This window comes from Belonocnema kinseyi, chromosome 3 (genome assembly GCF_010883055.1).
Source record: "Belonocnema kinseyi isolate 2016_QV_RU_SX_M_011 chromosome 3, B_treatae_v1, whole genome shotgun sequence".
Lineage (NCBI taxonomy): Eukaryota > Metazoa > Arthropoda > Insecta > Hymenoptera > Cynipidae > Belonocnema > Belonocnema kinseyi.
Genome location: NC_046659.1, coordinates 142,465,351 through 142,479,510, shown reverse-complemented (window position 1 = coordinate 142,479,510; position 14,160 = coordinate 142,465,351). Strand labels below are relative to the sequence as shown.

At 26.7% G+C, this 14,160-nt stretch overlaps 1 protein-coding gene across 2 annotated transcripts in view; it reads right to left on the bottom strand.

The window, feature by feature from the left end:
* The window catches only part of LOC117169287 (SH2B adapter protein 1), a 36,853-nt gene that overhangs the window by 19,075 nt on the left and 3,618 nt on the right, over nt 1–14,160 (bottom strand). For both annotated transcript variants that reach the window (XM_033355589.1, XM_033355590.1), the window contains exons 2-3: nt 6,923–7,797; nt 1,117–1,316 (exon numbers count right to left, since the gene is read on the bottom strand). In XM_033355589.1, the coding sequence (XP_033211480.1) occupies nt 1,117–1,316; nt 6,923–7,797 (1,075 nt within the window). The remainder of the gene's footprint in view (nt 1–1,116; nt 1,317–6,922; nt 7,798–14,160) is intronic.

The following is a 14,160-nucleotide window of genomic DNA, read 5'->3' as shown; positions in this document are numbered from 1 at the left end:
AGTAATTTTGTTTAAAAAATTAAGTTAATTTTATGTTGCGCACTTTAAACGTCAGACTACACATAAATTTAATACTTGTAAATAATTATTAATTAATTTTTTAACAGAAAAGTTAACTAATCCATTTTTTACTGAAAAAGTCACAAAAAATGGTTGATATCAAATTTTGTTGTTATTGAAAATTAAATTTTCCACTTTGTAAATATTTCAACTTTTTAAAAATATTTTTTGTGTTGAAAATTCAGCTGTTTTTATAAAGAATTCGCTTTTTTGTTTGAAAATTTAACTCCTTTGTTGAAAAATCCGTCTTTTTTAAATTTAATTAGTTTATTGAAAATTATTGAGTAGGAAAAAGACTGTCGATCGTGCGAGTAATAAATAAATATTTTAATTATTTTTAGACTAAAAAATAACATTTCAAATAATAATTGAAGATCATTTTTAATACTTTTAAAATATTAAACTGAAAAGTTTACTAACTCATTTTTTTTACTGAAAAACTCATAAATTTAGAATCACTAAAATACGTTAAATCTTTGTGAAATTTATCCGTTGTATAGCCATGATTCATTCTAATTCTAAAAATAAATTAACATCGAAATTTTGAACAAATAATTTTTCTAATTTGTAAGTTGAATGTCACAAAAAAAGTATACTTTAAGGGGAAAAGAAATGAAAAACTTACAAGATTATTCACAATATTAAAGTCTGTTCATTTCAACCTATAAAATAATTAATAGTCTACAAAAAGTTCCCTGAAATCTATTTATTCTCTAATGAACAAAAGATAAATTATATCTTGATAAATAAAAAAAACTTATCAGTAGAAAGACTTCTTCTAAACGAGATGTCTCTTTCATAATAAACTAAAGAATTTAAATCACTTTTTACATTTCAATAAAATAAATGCTTTAAAAGCAAAAAATTCATAGAGATTTCCAGGTTTTAAAGATTTAAAAAAAAAATTTTAAGAAATCCAGTTTTTCAAAGTCGCTGGACACCCTGATTAATATAAAGTTTCTTTTACAAATGAATAATTATTGCTGTTCAATTTTATACTGCAATTAAGAAGAAGAAAAAAATTAAACAATATTTAATGCAAAATAAATTAATTACCTTTGCTCGACCCTGGAAATTAAAAGTGAGAACAAACTCTCCTTTTCTGGTCTCGCTCTGCCGAACAAGAAAAACGCCGTGACCATTCGCAGCACTATGCAAAACCAATTGGGCTGCGTCTGACCGAGGAAGGGTTCCATGAAACCAGGGATATTCACGAAGACTGCTAGACAAATCGAGCTCTCCGTCATTTCCAGAAACTGTCAATAACAAACAATACCTTAATATCAATCCCAATTTGCATATTTTACGGGGTTGCTACTAAAAATTAAAAGAAAAAATTCCAGGCTACTTCCCGGTCAAAAATTACACTTTTCTCGGTTGAATTTTAAACGTTTATAATTATAATGCAATAATAATTGCTCTATTATACAAATTTTAGAACTAAAAGGTAAAATACAGCATGCAAATTATTATAAAAGTGATTTCAGACTTTATAACCCTCAATACTCTCAAAACGGGGGAAATCGGGAGTTTTTTTTTAAAACGAAAATAGTCGAATAATAGGGGAATAAATTCTTTTAAATTCCGTGAATGTAAGTACCATATTCCTAAGATTTCTAGTAAAAATATATTTCATTTTCAACAAAATATTGAATTTTCAATAAAAAATAATGAATATTGAACAGAATAGTTGAATTTTCTAGCTAAAAAGTTGAATGTTTTTAAAAAATTCAACTTTTAAATCCTAAAGATTAATTTTCAACGAAAAAGTTATCTTTGAAGCACGGAACACGAATTTTCAAACAAATCAACTAATTTTTAACCAAACAGATGAGTTTTAATCAAAAAGATGAATTTTCGGCCAAAAAAGATGACTTTTTGAACAAAACTGTTGATTTTTCGACCAAAAAATATGACAATTTAACAAGAGAGTTAAGTTTTTTTTAGCTAAAAGGTATAATTTTTTAGAAAAAAATTTCACCTTTAAACCCGAAAAGAAGAATTTAAAAGAATGTATTTTCCAAACAAAAAATACGAATGTTCAAACAAATAAAATAAATTTTCAACCAAACAGTTTTATTTACAATCAAACAGTTGAACTTGTGAGTAAAAGACATGAATATTCAACAACAAATTTTATTTTTAACAAAATAGTTTAATCTTTAACCAAGAACGATGAATTATCAAACAAAAAAGATGACTTTTCTATCAAAAGATGGATTTTCAATCCAAAAAGATAAATTTTCTATCCAAAATGACGAATTTTCAACAACAAAAAAATAACTTTTTAAGAAAATAGTTTGAAAAATTAAACTTTAACCAAAAGAGTTTCATTTTCAACGAAATAGTTGTATTGTCAAGTCAAAAAGACGAATATTTTAGAACACAGTTAAATGCACAACCGAAAAAAATGATTTTTCAACCACAAAATTAATTCTAAAGAAAAAAATTTTTCTACCTATAATTTTATTATATTTTATTGTAATTTGATAATAAAAATAAAAAAGACGAAAGAAAGAAGAACAGAAGGAAGGGGATGTGTATATTGCAATTTAAGAACAAAATTAAGCACGGTTTCGGAAAAATTCCCTGACTTTTCCCTGACTAATTTTTCATTTTCACTGATTATTAAATATTTAAAGAACAACAATTTAATGTTGTAACATTTGAAGCTAAATCCAAGTAAAACAAGCTAAATTCAAAGGAATGGAACAAACTTTTTAAAACAATCCATTGATTTCAGGAAAATTTAAGTAAATTTAGACGAATTTAAGGAAAATGAGAATAATACGAAAAAAAATCGAGATGGTTTTAAAAAAAAATTCAAAACATTTAAAACATATTTCTAAAAATTCATTGAATTCTGTAAGCTTGAACTAAGTTCATTGCAAAAACAATTGAAACTCTCTTCAAATCTTTAAAACGCTACAAAACTTCTCACTTTTTGTAGAAAAATTCCTTGAAATCAATTAAATTTTTTATGAAATCCCGTAAAATTCTATAGAATTTAAAGATATTTCCTTAAAACCATGCAAAATTTATAAAATTACATTAACTTTTTTTAAAGTCCCTTAAAATCATTGAAATCCTCCACTGTTTTTAAATCTCTCTAACCATTTAAAACCTTACAATCTTGTAAAATAATCTAAAATATTTGTAAAATCCGTTGAAATCTTTTTAAATCCCTTGAAACTTTTTATAGCTCTATAAAATTGTGTCGTAGTTTTAAAAAATAACCGAAACTTTTTCAAATCTTTTGGAATAGCTTCAAATTATTTAAATCTATTAAAAACTTTCGAATCTTCTAAAATACCACAAAATATTACAAATCTTTTGAAACCCCTTTAAACTTTTCAAAGCTCTTAAAAATCTTATTGAATTTTTACAAATACAAATTCCCGGTCAAAAAATAAGTTTACTGTCATTTTCCGGTCTCAAAAAATTTCCGGTCAATTCCAGGCCCAATGACCGCCCTGCACCATAATTTAAAATCTGAAAATTCAACTGGTTATTTTCAAAAACTGTTGAAATCAAAGTTAGACAAATTTTTTTTTCTAAAAATTGGTAAAATTCCCGGTCAAAAAATAAGTTTACCGTCATTTTCCGGTAAATTCCCGGCCCAGTGACCATCCTGTATCATAATTTAAAAAAATAAAATTTTAACTGATTATTAAAAAAATAAAACTTTTGAAATCAAAGTTTTTGTCTAGAAAATGGTCAAATTTCCGGTCAAAAAACAAATTCCTATTTCCTGGTCTCAAGAAATTCCCGGGTGTCCGGTCTAGCAGCCATCCTGTTTATAATTTTAAAAAAAATTTAATTCAACTGATTATCTAACAAAAAACGGTTAAAATCAAAGTTAGACAGATTTTTTTTCTAAAAATTGAAATTCCCGGTCAAAAAATAAGTTTACTGTCATTTTCCGGTCACAATAAATTTCCGGTCAATTCCCGGCCCAATGATCAACCTGTATCATAATTTAAAAAAATAAAATTTTAACTGATTATTTAAAAAAAAAACTTTTGAAATCAAAGTTAAACAGATTTTTGTCTAGAAAATGGTCAAATTTCCGGTCAAAAAACAAATTCATTGTAATTTCCCGGTCTCAAGAAATTCCCGGGTTTCCGGTCTAGCGGCCATCATGTTTATAATTTTAAAAAAAAATTAATTCAACTGATTATCTAAAAAAAACTGTTAAAATCAAAGTTGACAGATTTTTTTTTCTAAAAATTGATAAAATTCCCGGTCAAAAAATAAGTTTACTGTCATTTACCGGTCACAATAAATTTCCGGTCAATTCCCGGCCCAGTGACCGCCCTGTACCATAATTTAAAATCTTAAAATTCAACTGATTATTTTCAAAAACTGTTGAAATCAAAGTTAGACAGATTTTTTTTCTAAAAATTGGTAAAATTCCCGGTAAAAAAATAAATCCACTGTCATTTCCTGTTTTGCGGTTCAGCGGCCAAAACTGTATCATAATTTAAAAAGATAAAAATTCAACCGATTATTTAAAAAAAAACTGTTAAAATCAAAGTTAAACAGATTTTTTTTCTAAAAATTGATAAAATTCCCGGTCAAAAAATAAGTTTACTGTCATTTTCCGGTCACAATAAATTTCCGGTAAATTCCCGGCCCAGTGACCAACCTGTATCATAATTTAAAAAAATGAAATTTTAACTGATTATTTAAAAAAAAAAACTTTTGAAATCAAAGTTAAACAGATTTTTGTCTAGAAAATGGTCAAAATTCCGGTCAAAAAACAAATTCATTGTAATTTCCCGGTCTCAAGAAATTCCCGGGTTTCCGGTCTAACGGCCATCCTGTTTATAATTTAAAAAAATTAATTCAACTGATTATCTAAAAAAAAACTGTTAAAATCAAAGTTAGACAGATTTTTTTTCTAAAAATTGATAAAATTCCCGGTCAAAAATAAGTTTACTGTCATTTACCGGTCACAATAAATTTCCGGTCAATTCCCGGCCCAGTGACCGCCCTGTACCATAATTTAAAATCTTAAAATTCAACTGATTATTTTCAAAAACTTAAAAATTAAATTTTAACTGATTATTTTTGTTTTAAAACTGTTGAAATCAAAGTTAGACAGATTTTTTTCTAAAAATTGGTAATATTCCCGGTAAAAAAATTAATTCACTGTCATTTCCTCTTTTGCGGTTCAGCGGCCAAAACTGTATCATAATTTAAAAAGATAAAAATTCAACCGATTATATAAAAAAACTGTTAAAATCAAAGTTAAACAGATTTTTGTCTAGAAAATGGTCGAATATCCGGTCAAAAAACAAATTCCTTGTCATTTCCCGGTCTTAAGAAATTCCCGGTTTTCCGGTCTAACGGCCATCCTGTTTATAATTTTAAAAAATTTAAATTCAACTGATTATCTAAAAAAAAACTTTTGAAATCAACGTTAGACAAATTTTTTTCTAAAAATTGATAAAATTCCCGGTCAAAAAATAAGTTTACTGTCATTTTCCGGTCACAATAAGTTTCCGGTCAATTCCCGGCCCAGTGACCATCCTGTATCATAATTGAAAAAAATTAAATTTTAACTGATTATTTTTGTTTTAAAACTGTTGAAATCAAAGTTAGACAGATTTTTTTCTAAAAATTGGTAATATTCCCGGTAAAAAAATAAATTCACTGTCATTTCCTCTTTTGCGGTTCAGCGGCCAAAACTGTATCATAATTTAAAAAGATAAAAATTCAACCGATTATATAAAAAAAACTGTTAAAATCAAAGTTAAACAGATTTTTGTCTAGAAAATGGTCAAATTTCCGGTCAAAAAACAAATTCCTATTTCCTGGTCTCAAGAAATTCCCGGGTGTCCGGCCTAGCGGCCATCCTGTTTATAATTTTAAAAAAAATTAAAATTCAACTGATTATCTAAAAAAAAACTTTTGAAATCAACGTTAGACAGATTTTTTGTCTAAAAATTGATAAAATTCCCGGTCAAAAAATAAGTTTACTGTCATTTACCGGTCACAATAAATTTCCGGTCAATTCCCGGTCCAGTGACCGCCCTGTACCATAATTTAAAAAAATGAAATTTTAACTGATTATTTAAAAAAAAAACTTTTCAAATCAAAGTTAAACAGATTTTTGTCTAGAAAATGGTCGAATATCCGGTCAAAAAACAAATTCCTTGTCATTTCCCGGTCTCAAGAAATTCCCGGTTTTCCGGTCTAGCGGCCATCCTGTTCACAATTTAAAAAAAAATTTTAATTCAACTGATTATCTAAAAAAAACTGTTAAAATCAAAGTTAGATTTTTTTCTAAAAATCTGTCAAATTTCCGGTCAAAAAATAAGTTTACTGTCATTTTCCGATCTCAAAAAATCAATAAATGTCCAGTCAATTCTCGGCCTAGTGACCATCCTGTATCATAATTTAAAAAAAAGAATTTAATTCAACTGATAATCTAAAAAAAAACTGTTGAAATCAAAGTTAGACAGATTTTTTTCTAAAAATCTGTCAAATTCCCGCTCAAAAAATAAATTCACTGTCATTTTCCGGTCTCAAGAAACTTCCTGGTCATTTCCCGGTTTTCCGATCCAGCGGACACCCTGTAAACTGTTGAAATCAAAATTAGACAGATTTTTTTCTAAAAATTTGTAAAATTCCCGGTCAAAAAATAAGTTTACTGTCATTTTCCGGTCTCAAGAAAATTCCCGGTCATTTCCGGTTCAGCGGTCAACCTGTATCATAATTTAAAAAAATGAAAATTCAACTGATTATTTAAAATACTCTTGAAATCTAACTTTGACAGATTTTTCATCTAAAAATTGGTAAAATTCTCAGTAAAAAAAAAAAAGAGTCCCTGAAAAAGATTGACTGTATGACTTACTTTGCTCAATTTCTTGTTGTGACGAGCAGAGCTCTAAATTGCTATTGCTCTGAGTTCTAAGTCGCGGAGGTAACTCTGGCGCATTTCCTTGCTCGTCAACATGATCATGCATGGATCGAGAACTTTTGCTCGCCGAATTAGCTCTCAGTCTATCGCCCTCAATGTTCATCGGCATGGATCCATGAATCAGATCCGCCGAGTCGTTCCCACCCGGACCCGGAGGAATCGTTCCCAGCTGTCCTGATCGCATGCAGTACTTAATCGTAGCCAGCCACGATCTCATGTCATTCGAATCATGCGCCTCGATCACAAATTCCATTTTTTCCGTTTTCAGGACAAAGGTATTCTCGTGATCGGGCATCTCAAGAGCCGTAGTTTCCCGGGCCTCAACAATATCGGAACAGAAAACGCCACTTCTTGGCTTTACTGCTTTCGGTGGTGAATAAAATTCGAGCATGTAGCCACCAATCGCTTTGATCAAAGCCAATCGGGACTTTTCCCATTTCTGCGTCCCATCGATGTTTTCGCCCATCAGGGAATTCACAATTCCCTCTTTTCTGCATTCCACGACAATTTTCGAGAGTTTGGCCTTCGAATGTTTGTCTCGCCGTTGATCGTTGTGCGACAATTCCACCTCGTCACTTTGTTGTTTGTGGAAAAGTCCTTTCCCCTTTTTCAGACCCTTGAATGAGAGGCGGCGAAAAAATGGTTTGTGCGCGGGTTTTGGAGAGACAGCATTTTCATCCTGTTCAGAGTAATCGCTAAATTCCTCGTGGGAATGGGCTCTGATTGGAGCTCTGTTGTTTTGATTGGTTGTATTATTCGTGTTTCCTTCGTTCACAGTCGGGGTTCGAGCCTCACATGTCGAAGATGATCTGTAAAAATTTCATTTTAAAATGTCAATTCGACAATTAACTTTAGAGAGAAAAAATATTTACAAACACTCCCCATTTAAAGTTTGGGTGTATTGATTTTTGTTTTTAATTTGCTCCCAATAACGTAGTCCAAAATTCTATCAAAACATGACGATTTTTATGAAATTGAAGTTCTGAACGTTCAAATGAACGAAATTTTTTACTGGTGACTGCAAACCAGGAAAAGTGCTAAAATGTTTGTTAATTTATATCGGAAATAATTTATTATGTAAAAAGTATTATAATGCATAATTTTAATTGCAGTTGGAACAATATTTATGGGTAAAATAAAAATGTCGAAAAATATTTCGTCCATTTGAACGTTCAAAACTTCAGGGACATCAGATTTTTCACGAAAATAGAATAATAATGAATGAATAAATTTTTTCAAATAAAATTCTTGTAAATCCCATATTAAATTCAAAATGAAACACTTTTAATTTCGAAGATTTAAAGTCTAAATATGTATGGAATTTTCAACAAACAAGATTAGGTTTTTAACCAAAAAGAAGCAGGCTCAACAAAATAGATGAATTTTCTATCAAATAGATCAATTTTTAACTTGTAAAGAGAAAATGCCTAGTCAAAACAGGAATAGTAAAATTTACAGAAAAAATTTTTTTACAAAAAAAACGTTTTTTCAATAAAAAAAAAGTTAAACACAGTCAAAGAAATTGCAAAATTCGAAATTTTAAGCTAGAATTATAAAAAAAAACGATTACATTTTTGTTATACACTGAACACTACTTAAATTAAAGGTTAAATTATTTTCTTAAAAGTCCTTAGAAAGATCAAAAATTTTATTTAAAAACTTTGAAACATCCACATGTTGTTTACATTGATTAAGAAATTTATTTTAAACTAATATGATGAATTTATACTAATAAGATGATTTTGTAAACCTAAAGATTAATTTACTAAAAATGGAAAAACAAGAAGATTAATTTTCCACCAAAAAATACCAAATTTCATTTAAAAAGTTTTATTTTAAACCAAAGGGATAAATCTGGAAAAAATATGAGTTTGTAAGAAACTAGTTCCACTTTAAACTAAAAGTAGGTAAAATTTCAACCAAAACGGTGAATTTTTCAACAAGAAGATTAATTTTTTACAAAAATTGTTGAATTTTAAAGCCAAAAGGACGAATCGTCTTAAAAACGGTTGAATTTTCGATCCGAAAATATGATTTTTTAACAAAAAATTTAATTTTCTACGAAAAAGTTAAATTTTCATTAAAAAATAGTTTTATTTTTAACCAAATAGTTAAATTAAAACAAAAAATACAAATGTTTAATTATTTAAATTATTGAAACCTCAACCAAACCAGATTAATTTAGAACGAAAAAACTTCTTTTCTAACCAAAAGGGATGAATTTTTATCCAAAAAGATTAATTTTCAACAAAAAGCGATGAAAAAAAGATTTTTCAACAAAAAAAGTTTAACTTAAATTAAACACAGTCAATTAAATTAAAAAATTCGAACTATAAGACTAGAAAATTTGCCATTTAAAGTAATAAAATCAGAGCTGCAAATCATCTTCAGAAATTTTAAACTAGAATTATTACAAGTTGAACGATTAAATTTTTATTATATACTGAACACTACTTCACTTAAAGGTTAAATTATTTTTATTTCAATTAGATTAAAAACCCGTAAAAAAAATACAAAATTTTACTTGAAATCTTTAAATCATCTACACTTTGTTTTACATTTATTCACATTTTTAATTACTTTTGAAATCTGTTTAGAACTTCCAAACAACTTTTAAAAATAAAAAATATTTCCTTAAAATTTTCCAGAATCATTTTTCACAATTTTTTAAAAATATTCTCTTAACAAACATTTTTCATAACAAAAAGTTATAATCAATTTTCCAAGGAATCTTAAAAAATTTTTTATATTCTTTTGAAGCCTTTCATAATTCTCAAAAAGCTTCTTAACTTTTTGTTCCAAATCTGAAAAAATCTATATCTTGTTTTAAATTAGGCCGTAGGCTATTCGCACCAAAATTTTGACACGAATAGCCAATTTTGAAACTTTTCAGACCTTCTAAATACCTCTTCAACTTACTTGAATTTTCTCTAAAAATTATAGGTGTTCAATATTTTTATTATACATCTAAATTCGACAATTTGACTTGCAAATTAAATTTTCTCAACTAAGACAATTAAAACTATAACGTTGAAAGTTTAGTTTTAAATATTTGATTTATTATTACAGATTTTACATGAAAAATCAAATACTTCTAAATGTTAGACAATTGCTATATTTCTTAATAAAAAAATTTGAAATTTTCGACTGAAACAATATTTCAAATTTAATATTAACCTTTAATTGCAAATATATTATTTTAAAGTTATTTTAAAATTAGAAACAGTTTATAAAGGTTAAATCGAAAGAATTTCCAAATGCAATAGTTTAATTTTTCATTGTGATCTGAATCCGAATCGTCTTGCAAAATCAATTATTATTAACTTGTTAATCCTTAATGTATAATTTAATTTTAAAATGAAAAATTGTAGCTTAAAGATTAAAATCCAAAATGGGACATTTGTAAGTGAAAGAATTCCGAATTCCGCATTGTAAACTGAATGATATAATTGAAAAAGATAACAAAATGGAAAAGTTACATTTTCTACCAAGGAGATGAATCTTCAACAAAAATGAATTTTCCAGCAAGAAGATTAATTTTCTACCAGAAAATACGAAATTTCAGTGCAACTGTTTAATTTTAAGCCAAGGATTGAATCTTGAAAAATATCCATTTTAAAAAAAATAGTTCAACCGTCAACTAAGTAGAAAAATTTGGAACCAAAAATGTGAATTTTTCAAAAAGATTAATTTTCTACCAAAATCCGAAAATATGATTTTTTAACAAAAAATTAAATTTTCTACCAAAAACTTAAATTTTCATTTTTAACCGAATAGTTAAATTAAAACAAAAAATATGAATTTTTACTTATTGGAATTATTGAAACCTCAACCAAACCAGATTAATTTGGAACGAAAAAACTGCGTTTTTAACCAAAAGGGATGAATTTTCAGCCAAGAAGATTCAACCAAGAGAAATGAACTTTCAAATAAAAAAATTTGATTTTAAAGAAAAAATGGAACACATTGTTAGTTAAAAAAGTTAATCCTAAAAAAAATACAAAGGATTTTCAACAAAATTATAAAATTTTCAACCAAAAATCGTTAAAACTCCTTAAAATCTTAAAAATCCATTTAAATAAGTAGGATCCGTTTAAAATTCTTTGGATATGAATATAATAAAAATTAATCATGAAATGACTAATTTTAATTAGTCAATCGTTTTTCCATATTTGAATTTAAAAAAAAAAAAAAACATTTTTTGTTTCCTTTTATTTTGACATCAAAGAAAAGCTCAGGGTTTTTTTTTAATTTTCATGTGTCTTTACATTTATTCATTATGATATTATATCAACTGTTAAAAACTGGATTCTGGAAGTTCTTAAAATTTTTTTAAATTCTAGAACTCATGAAATTTGTAAAATCAAAACCACTATCTATAGATAAACAAATGTTCACTCCCGAGCCGAAGTTTTGTTCAATTGATGTCAAAAAAGTTTTTATCAAAAAAAAAAAGTTATCAAGGTTCGACGAAACGGATGTAAAATTTGAGAATCTAAAAGTAACACTAACCTAAAATTAGACCAGCCTTGACTGCAGATTGCGAGAAAAACTACTAATTTCCGTTTAAAAATCAAATAAAATCGTTCTTCCAAGATATTAAGTTCCTGAATAAGGGCAAATAAAGTTTGATGGACAAAATTTTTGTCAACTCCGAGAAAATCGGCCGAGAATTTTGAGATTAAAACTCATTGGTAAAAAAAAGCTTTGTAGATATGGAGGTGCTGAATGAGAAAATAATAAAGCAGAACAAAAATTATAACTAAATTTTTTAATGAAGCAAAAAACGATGTTTTGAAATATCCTTTTACCTTCAAAATTTGAAATTGTATCACTATAAAATTTATATTATATGATTTGAAACATTCTTAAGATAAAATTTCAGAATTAAGCACTTGAAATAATCCATGGAAAGTTAAAAAATGCTGAATAATTTCGGGGACATTAATTATTTTAAAAATTGTTGAAAACTCGGGTTTTTTTATAGATTGAAAATTTCAAACCCAATTAAAATTTTTGAAAAATATCAATTTACGTAATTAAATATATTAAAATGTTTAGTACATAGTTATAAATTTACAGAACTATTCTCTTCACATATGTATATAGAATCGGAAATATGCATTTATATTTGAAATCGTAATCAAACGATCGAACAATATTTAAATACAATTTGCAATTTTTAAGCTTAAACTGAAATGAAAGATGCCAAAAAAAAATTACTACCAGAAGAGAACCAAAGAGTTCATTTTAAACTAAGATACACTTTTAACCAAACAATTGAATTTTCTACAAAACATTTGAATTTTCAACCAGAAAATATGAAAATTTAACAAAAAAGTCAAACCTTTTACGAAACAGCTGGATTTTCTATCAAGACAGTTGAATTTTCAACCTAAATTATGAATTTTCGACTTAAAAGACGATTTTTTAACAAAACTTTTGAATTGTTGAACCTAAAATATGAACATTCGACAAAAACTGAATTTTCAACTAAGCAGTGAAATTTTCTACCGAAAAAAAAACGGATTTTCAACAATATAGTTGAATTCTCAACAAAAATCGATTAAATTTCAAGTGAACAGTTGGATTTTTTTAACAAAACTAGACGAAATTTGAAACAAGAGATGAATACTCAACCAAAAATATAAGTTGTAGTAGACTTTTCAATTAAAAAGAATGATCCTTTAAACAACAAAAAATGACTTCTACGAAAGGATAAATTTTTTTTATCTAAAAGGACGAATTTGCTATCTGAAAAGACGAATGTTTAACAAAACAGTTTAATTTTGGAGAAAAAAATTAATTTTTGAACAAATAATTGAATTTTCAACCAATTTCAGGTACAATTTTCTATTAAAAAAGAGGAATTTTTTACAAAAAAGTCGAATGTTCAGACATTTCAATTAATAGGAATTAACTTTGGATAAAAAAATGAATTTCTGCCAAAAGATGGATTTTCAATCTAAAAAGACAAATATTCTTTAAAAAAAAAACAACGAATTTTCAATGAAACAGTTAAATTTTTCGGAAATATTTTAATTTTTAAACAAGTAGCACAATTCTTAACCAAAGGACATAAATTATGAACCAAAAATAAAATAATAGATTTTTAAGTTAAATGGAATTAACTTTCAACCGAAAAAAATGAAATTTCAAATCGAAAATGGACGAATTTTAAATAAAACAGTTAAATTTTCGACAAAAAAAAAAGGACTTTTCAACCAAATAATTAAATTTTGAACTAAAAAAGATAGATTTAAGACCAAAAAAAATCAATAGACTTTTCTAACAAGAGATGAATACGAATATTCAACAAAACAGTTAAATTGTTAAGAAAATATTTGGGTTTTCAACCAAGTAGTAGAATTTTTAAACGAGATTAATTATAAACCAAAAAGAAATAACCAATTCATTTTCAACCTAAAAAGATAAATTTTCAATCGAAAAGGACGAATTTCAAACAAAATAGTTGAATTTCCGACCAAGAAAGAGGACTTTTCGACAAAAATTAAAAAGGATTAACTTTCGACAAAAAAAATTGTCATAATGAATTTTCTAAGAAAAGATGGATTTTCAATAAAAAAATACAAATTTTCTGTATAAAGATAAAAATTTTCTATTATGAAAGACGAATGTTGAACAAAATATTTAAATTTTCAATCAAATAGTACAATTTTTAACCAAACGAGATAAATTCCGAAAATATAATGGTATATTTTGCAATTATACGAACTAAATTTCAACCAAAAAAGATAAATCTACTACAAAAGACGATCTTTCAACAAAACAATTAAATTCTCGGAAGGGAAAGATGACTTTTGGATCAAATGTTTACATTTTTAACTAAAAGAGATGAATTATGAACCAAAAATAAAATAGACTTTTATATCAAAAGATGAATTTTCAATCCAAAAAAAAAAACAAATTTTCTATGCAAACACCAAAAATAAAATAGTAAATTTTTCAATTAAAAATAATGGATAGATTTCAGAATAGGGGCGTCATCTGCCACCTCCGTTTTGGCTGGAAAAAAATTGTTTGACAACAAACTATTAGAATCTTTAACCCTTAAACGGCCAAAACGCCACTACCGGGACACTGCTTTTCAACGGCCAATAACTAAGACTATTCGACACTAGAAAAAATTGAGACATACATATTTTTATTGC